This window comes from Rhea americana, unplaced genomic scaffold (assembly GCF_003343005.1).
Source record: "Rhea americana isolate MKP2758 unplaced genomic scaffold, rheAme1 scaffold_425, whole genome shotgun sequence".
Classification (NCBI taxonomy): Eukaryota; Metazoa; Chordata; class Aves; order Rheiformes; family Rheidae; genus Rhea; species Rhea americana.
Genome location: NW_028186563.1, coordinates 302,467 through 316,838, shown reverse-complemented (window position 1 = coordinate 316,838; position 14,372 = coordinate 302,467). Strand labels below are relative to the sequence as shown.

At 50.8% G+C, this 14,372-nt stretch overlaps 1 protein-coding gene across 1 annotated transcript in view; it reads right to left on the bottom strand.

The window, feature by feature from the left end:
• The window catches only part of HYDIN (HYDIN axonemal central pair apparatus protein), a 164,642-nt gene that overhangs the window by 35,365 nt on the left and 114,905 nt on the right, over positions 1 to 14,372 (bottom strand). The window contains exons 28-44 of the mRNA XM_085315270.1: positions 13,835 to 14,012; positions 13,194 to 13,321; positions 11,963 to 12,096; positions 10,786 to 10,922; positions 10,038 to 10,165; positions 9,730 to 9,921; positions 9,178 to 9,327; positions 7,777 to 8,016; positions 7,321 to 7,489; positions 6,492 to 6,683; positions 5,558 to 5,728; positions 4,631 to 4,936; positions 3,401 to 3,579; positions 2,954 to 3,055; positions 2,434 to 2,617; positions 1,740 to 1,881; positions 763 to 937 (exon numbers count right to left, since the gene is read on the bottom strand). Of these exons, the coding sequence (XP_085171396.1) occupies positions 763 to 937; positions 1,740 to 1,881; positions 2,434 to 2,617; positions 2,954 to 3,055; positions 3,401 to 3,579; positions 4,631 to 4,936; positions 5,558 to 5,728; positions 6,492 to 6,683; positions 7,321 to 7,489; positions 7,777 to 8,016; positions 9,178 to 9,327; positions 9,730 to 9,921; positions 10,038 to 10,165; positions 10,786 to 10,922; positions 11,963 to 12,096; positions 13,194 to 13,321; positions 13,835 to 14,012 (2,907 nt within the window). The remainder of the gene's footprint in view (positions 1 to 762; positions 938 to 1,739; positions 1,882 to 2,433; positions 2,618 to 2,953; positions 3,056 to 3,400; positions 3,580 to 4,630; positions 4,937 to 5,557; positions 5,729 to 6,491; positions 6,684 to 7,320; positions 7,490 to 7,776; positions 8,017 to 9,177; positions 9,328 to 9,729; positions 9,922 to 10,037; positions 10,166 to 10,785; positions 10,923 to 11,962; positions 12,097 to 13,193; positions 13,322 to 13,834; positions 14,013 to 14,372) is intronic.

Below are 14,372 nucleotides of genomic sequence, written 5' to 3'. Positions count from 1 at the left end.
AGAAGTTAGCATTTCAAAGCACTAACTCAGACATTGTGGGATGGTGATCTCTGATGCAGTGTCCCAGAACCTCAGGTGAGGACTATACTATATGCTGAACACATCCTGACTCCGACCTCAGCCCAGTTTAGCTCAGCTGAAACCAAACTTTCCGCCAGCCAGACTGATGCGGAGTGCTGCAACCCACCTGAAAACCAGAAGAGCTTTCCCAAACCAAACAGATAACTCCTTATTCCCAGGCAGTTCTCTGGGCTCATTTCTGGAGTCCTGAGCATCCCTGTGGCTGGCTGACACTTTGGGAAGTCTGGTTGCTAATGAATACTCAGGCCTGGCAGTACCTCCTGCTAGACCCACAGGAAACAAACCCCACATCCCAGATAGATCACGCCCCAGAGAGATGTAAGCCACTTGGATGCGGAGCGGTGAAAAAGTCAGATGAACTTGCCAAGACTTGATGGTCTTGGCTTGATGGTGAGTGCAYGGAATTAAGTGCAGCCATGACTCAAAGCCAGCATGATCCCAGAAAAGCAGTTGTTCTACAAACCTGGGGGATAACACCTCCAGTGAGGAAGTAGCACAAACATCAGCTGCTGTTGTCCTGCAGTCCCATATCTTACTCACTGTCAGGTACTCGTCCCTGGGCCCAGCWCTGTGTGTGTGACTGTTTGCAAGGGATCGGGTTTCTGGCTTTGCATGGAATAAGGCAACTCAGTGGTGAGGTCCCAAGGACTGTTACTCATCTCTGTAAACATAACCACCCACCTGCCTGGCTCCAAACTGGCTTCTCCTTCCCGAGGCAATGTCTTTTTCTTTTCCAAGATCTTTCTTCCACCGCTTAGCCTTCTTCTTCAGCTCTTCTTCCTCCTTCAGGCGGTCTAGCTCCTGCTGCTGCTGCTGTTTCTTTTGCTCAAGCTCTCGAGCCAGCCTCTCCATCTCCCTTCAGTAAGTCAAACAGAAAACATCCCTCAGAGTCACCACYGGGAAATCTGGACTCACTTGAAACCCAGCTGCTTGTGAGCTTCATTCATTGACTGTGCAGCCAGGTAGAACTGTTAGATCACCCCAGTGGACTTCCCACAACCTAGGGAGGCTGGGTACACCAAAACTGAGAAAAGACAGGGAGAAATCTCYGCGGCCAGCAAGTCCCAGGCTTGCTATCATAAGCTGTAACTCTTACAGCTACTCTGGTAAGGTTATGCAGCTCCATCTGAACACGTCCAGTGCACTGACAAAGACTGATTCACCATCTGCGCTGCTGGCTGAAGTCCCCTCTTGATTCCTAGTCTTAAACCAACTCACAAACCACTAACATCTACTTATCCTGGCGCCAATACACATTTGGTTTATCCAGCCCTTCTCCTTGAGCATAACCTGCTTCTTARTGAGCAGGTCCCTTAGTGAGGCCTAGTGAGTGGGCACAGTGCCCAGCTCTTTGAAGCCAAAATCTAAGGCAAAGGGCTCTCGGCTAAACCACAGAGAAGGTGTTTCGCATGTCGCTGGAGGAAGCTCCTTCCTCTGTCAGGAGGCAGTGAGGTGGAACAGACCTTCCTTGTGCCATCTGAGAGAGAGGCTTTTGGCCTTTCCTCCATACTCCCTCTGAGCCCACCCAAGATCTCTGGCAGGCTGGCTGTATCCTGCATGGCACAGGGAAGGGAAGAGAGGAGCAGGTTTATGCTTGGGGCTTCCGTGTGGCAACAGGAGCAGAGTACTGGGACATCGCCCACAGAATGGTCACAAACCTCTTTTTCCTCTCACGCAGGACTTGTCGCAGCTCTTTATCAAAACGACTTTTCTGCTCCTCAGTGAGGGCATCATATGCTTCCTCATCCAGCTCCTGGAGGCGGGCCTTCTCCCTCATGGCAGCTTCCTTCTGCTCCCGTTCTTCAATATGGGCCAGAAGAAAAATCATTAGCAAAGGTAGCCAGAGCTTACTGTTCTGGATGGGCTGAGGATTCACAACTCCTGCCCAGCCCCAGCTCATCATCCACACATAGCCCTGCTCTGGTTACTGAACCCAGAGTTTGGTAAGTCCCCAAGCTACTGCCAGCCAGCAGGTCCCTGTGCCTTGTCTGGCTCTTGTGCAGAACCCCAGAGACTATGGGACTCTACCTTGTTCTGTAGACTCACCCAGACCAGCACCATGGCACTGATGGCCTGTGGCTAGGTATTAAGCCACAATAGTTTGCACTTGTGCTCGAGCTTTAAAATTAGAGACTATGAGATAAGTCTTACAGCCTCAGGTCTAAAGGATTTTGCACACTGGGAAGCTGTATTTTAAGCAGCCACTGAAGACTGGCTACACTGAGGCAGAAGGTTGGAGGATTACAAAAAAAGTTTCTTATGACCTCTGCTGGTAACATCCAGATAGACATATGAATAAGGTTGAAAGCTTGAAAGAGAACATTCGAAAGGTACTGAGATGAAGAATCTCACCTTCTTGCTCTCTTTTGTCCTTCTCCTTGGCTTTCATGGTAGCATAATCCTGGAACAGGTTCACAAAATAGATGTGAGGCCTATTGTTGATAGCTCTGAGCAGGCAGAGGAGAGCAGAATGTATGTTGTGCGCAAAGACGGTCTCCAGGCCATCAAACACCACTCCCTGGTAGCAGTCACTCAGCTGTGAATCAGGTCAAAAAGGAACAGAAAGTCCACAACAGTGCATGTGCAGCTTTCAGCTAGCAAACAAAACCAAATGTCAAAGGACATCAGCCATCATTGTCCCAGATATCCCAGCTCTGACCTTCCCCTGCACGCTGCCAACTTATGGCACATTTCTGAGCATCTGCGCAGCATGACTCAGGGCCCTTCACCCAAGGGTCCCTGCGTGCAGCTCAGGACTCCCACCACCCGCAAATATGGACCTCTTCTCTTTGTGCCTTGTCTCTCTATAGCATGAACATTTTTATCCCAAACCCTCCGACTTACACAGCAGACCAGGTGAGACCTGCCATACCTGCATCCTCTCTGAGAGGATGGTCTCCAGCAGGTCCTCAGGAAGCACACAGGGCTTAGCAGCCGTCTCTCCTGCTACGTCGGCATCGGTGGTTGGACCTTGCTGCATAGGAAGGCAGAGCATGGAGCTGGGTGAGGCCTGCAATGCTTATCAGCACAAGAAAAAAACAAAACACTTCCAGGAACCCCAAGCAATCCTAACTGCTGTGTCTTCTGGCCTTACAGCTCGTGTCTCTCGCTAGTGAATGACCTTCTAGAGACAAAACTGTACACCAGCAGCTCAGGGTGATAACCCTGGAGGGCACATCCCTGGGCAAATGTGGACAGAGGGCACTCAGACTGGGGGCTGCGCTCTCTCTAAACTTCTTTGCTTCTCAGTGCGGTTCGAATGCAGTTAAAATATTCCATGGATTTACCAGTACGGATCTTTTTTTGCCTGTGAGCCAACCTGATCTGTTTGGTGCTGTTTCCGGTGCTGGGGTGTGTGGCCCTCCGTCTTCCCCTTGCCCACTCCCTGGTTCCCCCGGCCTCGGGCACTGACGGGCTGTAGGACAGCTTTGCCCGCGGAGCTGCATGGACCATTCGCTCGTGCGCTGAGTGGCAAGCTGCAGAGATCTGCGTGTTGATCTGTGGAGGAGACAGAGCAGTTAGTGGGGCCGGAGATGGGGGCTGCAGGTGAGTGCTGGCTGTGGGGAGCGCTYCTCAGCGTGCTGCTCCAGATAAAACCTGGAGCAAACAGGCACCTTCCTCCATGGYTTCACCTGCTCACATCCCAGTCTAGGACCCTCGCAGAGACAGAGCAAGTGCATCCTCAGCGCCTGCTCTTGGCAGGAGTAAGGCTTGCTGGGCACAAGTTGGCTGCCAGCGTCAGGGACTGTGTAGAGATTACAGTCTCTGAAGCTTTCCAGAAGCAGCTCCCAGGCTGCTTCCCTTTTTTTTAGCATGATGAAATGCACCAATGGKTATTGAGTTGTAAAGCTAGAGACTTTTAATGCTCCTTCAACCATAAGATCAGAGTTACAGAAGCCAGCATCAGCAGGGAAGCAGCAATGCAGAGGGAATACACGCGTGCTTATCACTAAGGCAGTCACTGCCCCTGCCTGGAAACCGTAAATGAAAAGGAAATAAGCCTTACTGTCTGTCCAGGGATCTGAAGAGGGGCTCAAGCTGCAGGGTTTAGAGCACCAACTGCTCACTAAAAGTCACCAGACTCACGTGGAAAACAACGTAAGACTCGCGAGTGCCACAACCCTGAGAGCATATATAGGAGCACTGCACAAAATGTCTGGAGATGGGGAAAAAAGYTGATCTCAGTTTATCCCTCATCTGAAACTGCTCAGAGAGGTTATTCTTTGAGTGTGGTTTCACAAACATCAGAGAAAACAAAGTCAGTCATCCAGTGCTTAATGAGCCACTTCAGAGGGGTTTCTTCTGAAATGGGAAGCATTTCCACCTGGAGGCCAYGAGAAGCAGATTGGCTTCAGCCCTGAGGAAATCCAAAGCTCTGAGAAAAATACAGGTGTGCTTCATTGCTCTTAGGAAAAGCAACACATGCCAGGTGCTGCATGAAATTAGAGCAGGAAAAGGTGCCCCTATATGAGTCCCTAAAATAAGACAGATTTTAATTACCAGAGAGAGTTTAGGAAATGGCTTTGGATTTCTGCGGATGCTGCATCACTGCTCCCTAGAACAGGCAGGAGCTGCCAAAAGCCCCTTCTCCTTATAGGGAGAAAAAGGAAAAACTGGATGATGGGAGTTAGTGTTTGAAGTAGTGCTCTGGGCCCAGCATTTTGCTGGGCTGAAGGCTTACCAGCATCCTCTGGGTCCTCGTGGGCCTGACTGACTGCAGCCTCGATACACAGTTCCCGCGCACGGAGCCCTGCCGAACTGCTCCTCTGAGAGATGGCTTTTGTCACCACAGAGTCGATGGACAAGCAGGGAACACCGTAGTATTTAGACAGGGCAGTCGCAGCCGACGTCTTTCCTTTAAAGAGAGGAACATTGCTTGGGGGACACTTGCACGTGAGGCTTCTTCAAGTACATATACTCGGAGAGGTGCTCTGAAAGGCCCCAGAAGAGGATTTCATAGTTTCAAGGGCAACCAAAAAGCAGTTGCTGCTTTAGGGGAAATCAACAGGGAGGTGGCTAGAAATGTCCTCCTCTAGAGATGAGGTGGGGGGRACCATCTCCAACTCACTTTCAGCTACTGCCACCTGAGGACCTCATCACTTGTGGCAACCTCAGTCCCAGGCCAGAGCCTAGTTTCAAGCCCTGTCCCAAAACCACCCAGATGGTTTGCTAGCTTGTGCCAGTTGGTGCTTTCTCAGGCAATGCCTAGGCATGGCTGGGGGGCCAGTATGGACTAGGGACTGCTCTGCTCCCACTAGGCTTCCCCTGCCTGGGGGAATGAGAACTTAGCCGCATGGGCACAAGATGTGCTGTGCCACTTGTGCTGGCTAGACAAAGGCCTTGGACCTTTTAATGGACTAGCACAGCTATGATCTACCTCATTTCACGCTGAAAGCAGTCAATCAAGTGCCAGAGCCCACCAGGACATCTCTTGCCCTATCCCATACCTCATAGACGAGGGCTGCAGCCCACACACCTGTTAGAGGTGCCCCGTGGATGATGACAACAATCCCTCTGCGTTTTTCGGCAGCGCGGCCTTCTGGAGAGATATCGATGCCAAGGTAGCGTGCGATGGCTCTTTTGACAGGGCTGCTGTCTAATTCTCCCACGGCCTCCTTGCTGCTGGTGTGTTTTTGCTGATGCTCCTCTACAGAGAACCAGGCGTAAAAATGAGCTTCCTTCATACCAGTGATTATGACTGTCTTTCCCATTCCCTCACATCCTGGGGAGGTTATCTGGGGAGGGGAGACACTGCCAAAACTCATGTTACAAACCAGATCTCCCTCCACCCTTTCCTTAGGCCTATACAGATCAGGGTCTGCCCTAAATGCYCTCAAAGATTCCTGTGCTGGCTGTTAAGAGTGTAGTAAATGGAGTGGTCAAGAGAGGAGAGAACAGGCACCTGACAACACGTAAAAGGACTGGACCAAATCTTTCCACAAACTGTCACATTGTCCTCATGCGAGCTTTGTCTAGAGACTAGTTGAGTAAGTGGGGGACATGCAGAACCAGGTGTTTTATGCAGTCGCAAAGGAGGGGCTCTGTTTGGAAGCCAAATGGTTCTCCAGTTGGGGCAGGACTGGGGACTTCTCCCTGCCTGGGAGTCTGCAGCACAAAGCAGCTCTCCTCCTCCAGGGCTCCTTTGCCACAGAGCTGGATGCTTCAGGACCAGATCTGACTGTGCTTTTATTTTACAATCAACAGCACTTGCAAAGAGCTCTTAGGAGGCCTCTAAAAGGATCCCAGGATCATACATGAATTTTGTATATGAGAGAGGAATCAGAGTCACAGGAGCAAAGACGACACAGAAGCAAGCCTGCAGTGAAGGGATGGAGAGGACACCAAGGTCCTCCACCGAGGTCCTTTTACCACAATGGACTTGAAACTGGTGAAAAGCTCTGTATTATTACCTGGCCTGTGTTTTTTCTCAACATCTTCCTCCTCCTCTTCTTCATGCTCCAATTTGAAGTCCACCTTGTTGAACTGGCTTTCATCAAAAAAGGAGGGGGGAATGATGGAGGTGTGCGATGAGACAGTATGAACGACCCCRGTAGGGTACTTTCCTCCTTGATCTGAGGGAGACTGGATGTCTTCAGAGTTTTCTGAGGAGAGAGGACAGGGGAGAGAAGAGCATGGTCAAGCAAAGCTGCTCTTTGACATTTGTCACTTTGCATTGCCACATGCCAGAGGAAAACTTCCTGAGGAGAGAGATTCCCAAGGCACTCAGAAGCCTGTCCAGGCCTCAGCTGGGTGTCTCTGCCCTTGAGGGAATTTTGTTTCTGTGCTTTTGTTGCTGGAAAGGAGCAAATATAAAATATGACAGCTGTCATACCAAAGCTGTCATAGCACCCAAGTGATGTTCCACCTGCAAATGCAGGGAAGTTTCTAGTGTGAATCACCCTGTGGGTCACAGCAGTGTGAGGTACCACAATTATCTGTCCTCAACATGAAGTGATTCAGGAAGGTATTTGTTTGAGTGCTTACAGGCTCAGAAACAGACTCAGACTTTCCTACAGGGGGGTACATCACATGAGTGCCTTGCAGACCCATTTTCTAGCTATGTCTCAGTGCTCAGCTGGGGAACGGGTAGCTGCTAAAAGCATGGACTTTCCACAGAGACAGAGTTCACACAGAGCTCAGGGTGRGTGGACAGGACTCCCCTCTGTGGCCATGCTCAGGACAGCCAACACCATGCATGGTTCCCTCACTGGAGACACAGTGGCTGGCATTCACCCTCACCATTCTCACAACCAGTTGATTCCACAGGCTTGGACTCGGCCTGCTCGTCCTGCAGCCTCTTCTGGTCCTCATAGTACTCCAGCACCTCCGGGGGCAGCTTCTCGCCTGGGGCACGGGGTGGCAGCAGTAAGGTGTTGTGGCAATCGTAGTCCTGCAGCATACGCAGGATCTGGGCATACAGAGAACAGATGCCACAGATATAAGATGTGCTGCTCGATCTCCATCACCTGAGAAATCCCCCAACCAAACTATTTTCTTCCCCCTTCCTTCCTTCCTTYCACCAACATAGAGTGTCCAAGCCCCTCTGTGTCCCACTAGCACAGCTGGCTGATCCTGCAAGGCTACTAGGCTTTAGCCCAGAGTCTGCCTCCATCTCCACGTCTTCCTGGTGCAAGCCTAGGAATGCTGGAGCACTGTGAAGCCAAGTGGGAGCATGTATGGGGCATCTCCTCTCACCAGCTCCTCAGTGAGGTACTCCTGGTCGAAGTCCAAAGAGTAGAACTCAATGGGGAAATCGCATGGGTTCTTCACCACAACGGTGGCCTGCACCCCCTTGCTGTATGGCAGCAGTGGGCCCAGCTCGAGCACTGGGGGGCTGAACTCCAGTCGCGGCTCCAGTCCATGCCCTAAGAGCTGTAGCTCAGGGTGCAGGTTACTCTGGCAAATGTTAACCTTCAGACGGGTGCTGTAGGCCCTCTGGGAAGAAAGAAACGCAAAATGTTCCTCCATGAAGTCCTAGGTAACAGGGCTTCAAATCCAGCCCTTGACCAGCGCCAGAGAGGTTACCAGTTCCTTTAAGGTGGAGGGCGGCCTGCAGYGCACAGCATCTGTATGCTGGCTCTGCAGAACTGGGATCAAGCCTGGTGTGAAGTGTACCAGGATACCTGGGTAACAGATGGATCTAAAATGGTCTATCAGATGATTATACCAAGTCCAAAGTGAGTGCAATGTAGCACCCAAGAGAAAGGTCCTCAGGAGGTGGGCTTAGCTCCCAAAGGACTCAGGGTCTGCTTCACCTCATCCCAAGACATGCGTTGCCTAGGCACAATGTTGGTACTGCTGTATCAAGCAAGTATCAGCTGTAAAATACAGGCAGACGAGCTCACACTGGCTAGAAACAAGGATCTCCCAGTCTACTCCTGGCTCCAGTCAAAGCCAGAGACAAAACAGTAACATCTCTACTAGTTATTGAAACATTATTGGGACTGTTCCCTGGTGTTGTAGTACCTGAGTCCATACTACCACACACTAACTTTCCATACCATGGTGGCCACATGGGAAGTGTATTTTGGGAATGGTCCCTGTCTTGTGCTCCCAAAYTGCCTGGAAGTGCCTAGGAAAGCGTAATCTCGCCTGGACCAGGACAAGAGGGACTGTTTTGGCAAAGTAACAGCACTGATGACTGTACTGCAGCAGAGTCTGCAGGAACGTGTCTGAATGCTGTTTCGTCTGCTAGTACCAGCAGTAGGACTGGCCCAGACTGGCCCTTCCAGGGTTATCACTTGAGACGGTGCCAGCTGGTTTGCGTAAGTGTGTTGCAGGCACACCACTGCAAGGGGGAAGTCAGAGGAGAAAGGGGCAGGTTTCTCCAACAGCTCCTCCATGCACCAAGAGGTAGCCATAACTGCAGGGCCTTGCAGCTCTCTACGCCAGTTCCCCAATGAGAATTCAAAGTGCTTCTCAGAAGAGAGTGCAGCAGGGGAAACTGAGGCACAGTGGGTATGTGACACTGACTTGACCAAAGCCRCATGTGGAAGTAATGACAGCAGCGGACCCAGACCTCGTCTCCTGCTGCCTGCGCTGAGCTCTCATGACCACACTGCCCTTCCTGTTCTGAGACACACCCATGAACCTCACCTCTTCGCTAGGTGAAAACCTCACTTGCAGGTTGCATCGCTGTCCTGGAGTGAGGTTTCCACTTGAGGGCAGCACCTGAAAGACAGGGGTCTTGGTCCTTAACTCCTCACGCAGCTTCCGACGCAGGTTCACTGGCARATGTTTGTCCACCTGAATACACAAACATATCCTGTGAGACCTTCTTGGTCTGCAAGGACAGACTCTCAGTTCCTGTAGTGCTATGAAATACTGTCGTAGGAACAGCGTTCACAGCCCACACRTTCAAAGCAACCACAGCCACTGCTTGCCTACGAGCCAAACCACAACATGTTACAGCACAGGCCAGCCAGGCAGACTGGGAGGCTCTGTCCTCAGATAAGTAAGAATGGGGGAAACTGGCAGAGGAATGAAGCATTAGTTCGTGAACAGGGCCAGGCAATCCAGCTGAGCTCTGTATCCTGAAACACTTCCTCACGCGAGCTCCTGACCAAGCACTCAGACAGTGATGGAGCAGAAAAGGCAAGAGAGGCAAAGGAAATGCAACCAAGAAGTTACGCGTTGTCTTTGCGTTACCTTCTTAACATGCTCATTCATACTGATGAACCATCTGCAGGCGATCTGGCAGCAATTTTGGAGCTGGATGGTTTTTTCCTGACACTGCCCACACTGGACGCTGGAGAATTCCAGTCTGTCACAGGAGAGGCAGAGGGATGGCACAGTCACCATGGCACGAAGGCATATGTGAAACGTGGGTCCACCTGTCACCTAGTAGACAACAGAGCAGCCAGCTGAGAGCCCAGGTGAGATCTGCTGCCATGCYCAACCTGCTGTCTGTCCTGACATACAGCGTAGGCACAGGAGGGTGAAGGAACATGCAGTACCTTGATGGGCAGGAGTGCTTTCACCTGTCCCAGGGGTAGGTTGRCACTTTGCGAATCAAAGCGCACTGTGAACATTTCGGTCTCACAGAATGGCAGGTGCTTCACGCGGTGCAGTTCGATGCTGAAACCTTGAACAGATGAAAGCAAAGCAGCTGACGCACACGACCAACACAAAATGCACCACAAACAGTCTAAAGGCAGAAAGGGGTCCTGGCCTCTAGGGATGAGATGGCCAGAGGCTCTGTGAAGAACACCTTTGTCTCTTTGGTTTTTCTCCCTTATCATSTGATACTCTATCACATGAGGAGAATGGGTTTTTCACAGCCAGAATCCAAGGCCCACAGGGGAGAAAAGGAAACAAGTCAGTTGAGGAGCACCAGCAATTCCTGCAACAGGCACCCCAGGCCCAGGGGAAGGATGCACAGATCTTCCAAAAGCAGAATTTCTAATAAAGATTCCCTTATGCAGTAGTGTTATTTGGAAAATAACTTAGTTGAGGCACCTCCCTCTAGCACCTCATCATCTCTAAGCCCCATGGTTTGACAGTACAACAGCCTGTAGCCTTAYCTGAAGGTCTGTTTTGGAAGCCTATTTTGATATGACAGATGACCTCACATCACAAAAAGATGAAAGACAGACAAACAGATGCTATGGCATTACAAACTCTGAACCCAAGCACAGGCCAAAGTAACSCATCAGACAGAAATGGCCCCTTCAAGGCCACATGAGGTCTCTCCAGCACCATTACCTGTGTCACGCAGGGCCCGTACATCCGCATGGAAGGACACAGGGAACTGGCCRGTGTTGGTGATCTTCACGATGTGTGTTTGGGCATTACCTAGAATGATGTAGCCGAAGTCCAGGATGTACTCAGGCAGCTGAGCTCTGAAAGGARTAAGGAGAGTCCCTGAACCACAGGCTAGCTACATTTTCAACTAGATGGAAGAGGTAAATATAGTGGATATTTCCCTATTCACTGCTATAAAAACTCAGCTCTGGTCAGTAAAACTTAAGGCCTGAATGCCTGGCAAGAAGCCTTTGGTAAGTCACTGAGAATCTAGGCTCTAGGTTCTATCACATAGCAATTTGGCTAAAGTGGCATATGTGTGCGTGTATACTGGCCACAGCTCCTGCGCTATGAAAAGCCATAGTGGCTAAATCATTTCTATACAGGGGATCTCCACCAGTCTGAGCGAGACTCATCGAGCCTGGGGCACAGCCAAAGCCTGAAACTACTTCAGTACATTGTGATAACATTCGCCCCTAGAGGAAAGCTGCTCTGATCTGCAACCASATTTCTCTACAAACAAGCACCTGTAAACACAGTAGTCAGTACCTACRGGATCCATGGGAAGGTCCTTTTCCAGAGCAGTCTAACTTAGGAAAGCAGAAGAAAAATGTTTTAAACCTCTTCTTCCAGAATCGGAGCCTACTGAAGATTCCCTTGCTTCATCATGAAGCAATAACGTAAAGGACCAACAGTAGTCTCACCAGCATCCAAGCCACGTGGCTGAGGGCTTGCCAAGCTAGTATCTCCATGATTGGCAGCTCTTTTTACTTACTGTGGTCTGTTTCTGTGTTGGAAAAAGAATCCAGCCCTGTGTTGCCTCTTTCACAGCTGGTAAGCAGTGATAGTGCCCACACTGTCTGATTGGGGTTGATGGTCTGCACTGGACTCCACCACAGCTCCAAGAACAGAGCCTGTTGTCTATGAGGTGCTAAGCACCCCAAAAGCTTAAGAGTGGAGGTGAGGACACTCAGCAGCTTCCAGGGGAGTATGCTAAAGCCCTTAGGACCAGACCCCTTCTGAAGTCCCCAGCTATTCCCAGCCAGCTCTGTAGGCACGAGGTGCTCTCAGGGCAGAGATGCATCACTAGATGTTTCCTAGAGGCACTTAGAGGAAGAGTACAGGAGTCCCCACTAACTTGACAAGCCGCTGACGAGCCTGCTGGCCCAAAGCAGGGTCCTCTGTGGGACAGGAGGTAAAAGCTTCCTGCTGCTTCAGGGCATGCTCCTCTATGAGTACTCGCTCCATTTCCATCAGCAGCCACGTGTTAAACTGAGGAAAGCAAAGACAGTAGCTGGTTAGCGACGGTCCTTCTGAATGCATGGGCTTGCCTCTGAAAGAAGATCCCACCCCCCTCTCGCTAACACCGGTGATAGGGGTCCTCTGGTCTCACTGCAACGTGCCTGCAGCAACTCCTGTCCCCTCAGCCAGGACCTTATCTCAAGGGAAATGAACTCCAGCATCTTCACCTGCCCAGTCAGTATTACAAAAGCTGATCCAACGAGACAAACACATAGACAGGCCAGGAAACCTCCAGGGCTCCAAGTATTTGTGTGCCCCCAGCCAGTGCCAAAGCAGCCTGGACAAAAGCTCTCTCTTAAAAGAGAACCCAGATAAAGCTGGTACCTCCTAGAGACCAACACCCACAGCACAGTCCCAGAAAGGAGTCAAGCTGCTGCTTGGAAATCTGCTCATCTGCTTGTGGGCAGTGATGGGCTTCCTACAGCGGTGATCCAATCTACTGCAGTGGTACTGTGTTTTAAATGCTCTTTGCATTCAAATACAGAATGCACCGAGAAGGGAAGGATCTGCAAACTGGCTGGCAGCCCTGCAGCATCCTGGCTAACCAGGAGCAGGGGAAAGCAGAGAGGCAGAGAGATGATGCAACTGGGGTGCTTACTGGGAAYGCAAGTCCCACCTTTAGAAGCTTTTCACGTCACAAGAGACACTGAGGAGCAGCTCAGTGGGCATGTGGGGCACTCTGCTGAGGGCACCAGGGAAAGTGCTCCAAATTTGCGAGGCAGATGCTCTCAGACTAATAGCTGCTATCAGATTGCATAAACGTGGCAGGGTTTGGGTYGTGAGCAACAAATACACCAGCAGTAATTTGCATCTTCATCACAAAGTGTCATACATTCAATGACGTGAGTATGGCCTTGAGGATCTCTCCCTGTGCTCATCGGGAAGCTCATGCATCTACAGCCGGGTCTACTCGCAGGCCACGAACTACCCACGGGAGGATGCTGCCCTGCAGCATGATCTCAGCCTGGTGCTGGTGGGGCACAAGCCAGCCTGCCGTGGAGCATGGGGGGCACAGCTCAAGCAGYGGGAGGTTGGCACGTGCCAAACAGGGCAGCCGCAGCTCTCACCAGGGAGTCTGAGTCCGTGTGCCGCTCTACAGTCGTGGCCTTCTGCAGAACGATGGCTTCCTCTCTCYGATTGCCTTTTTTCAACTTTTCTTTTGCCTTCTTGAGGAGCTTCTCATATTTTACATTTCCTGAAGGGAGAAAACATGCAAAAATACAAGTGTGCAAACAGCACTGATCTCCTTTAATCCACGCAGCCCCACTCAGCCTGACGTTGTCTTCTTGCATTCGCACACTCTGGAGGAAAGCTGTGGAAGGTGGGCGCTTCATTTTCTCTCTAGATTATGATGTTCACTTTCATTCATCTTCTTCCTCATATAGATACATCTCATCCCCTTCAGTCTGACACAAATCTGTCCCTGCCAAAATTCCTACCAGCCTATATTACAGCTTTCCCAAGCCTTTCTGTCCAGCTACAATCTTTCTAGGCCTCTGGCAGATACACTGGCAAGCTCTGCAGGAGAGTTCTCAGGGCAGCAGCCATATGGGCAGAGTCTGCCAGAGGCTCAAGGAGCAACCAGCAAGCTGAGTGCTGGTCTGACAGTCCAAAAACCTCCAGACTTGGTGGAGGTGGGTGTGCAGCTACCCTACGGCACAGGAGAAAAATGAGGAACCCTCTTGGGGAGCAGACAGGCAGTGCTTACCTTTGATGTTCCTGGGCAGACCCACGTAGATCCTGGGAAAGATCCCCTCTCCTTTCAGGGAGATTTCTTCTGGCTCAAGGTGACCCACTTGGATCTGAAAAGTCCTGTAGAAGTCTCCAGGCACTCCAGGCAGGTAATAGACTTTCAGTACCTGTTCCTTGCCAGATCCAACATAACCCTGCAGGGTGCGGGTAAAGAGGGAGGGAATGTGCCAAAGACCATTTGATGGCTGGGTGGTCCAGATGACAGACATGCACACTGAGAAGGGGAGCGTTTGTCGAAGATAAGAAAATGAACAGAGTCAGACAGCACCAACTTCTAGCTTTTTTTTTTTTTTTTTTTTTTGCATCCAAGAGCTCAAATCTCCTAGGCCAGATGCATTGCCCTGAAGGGCTATATGCCCTGGGAGCTTTCAGTATCACACTGCAGATCTAGAAATAAAACTGGTGACTGGGACCAGCTTTTCGTGGGCCTTCCAGGCTGGACAGTGCAGATACCAACCTCGCAACCTCCCTATTCCAGTACCTGTGTCCAAGGA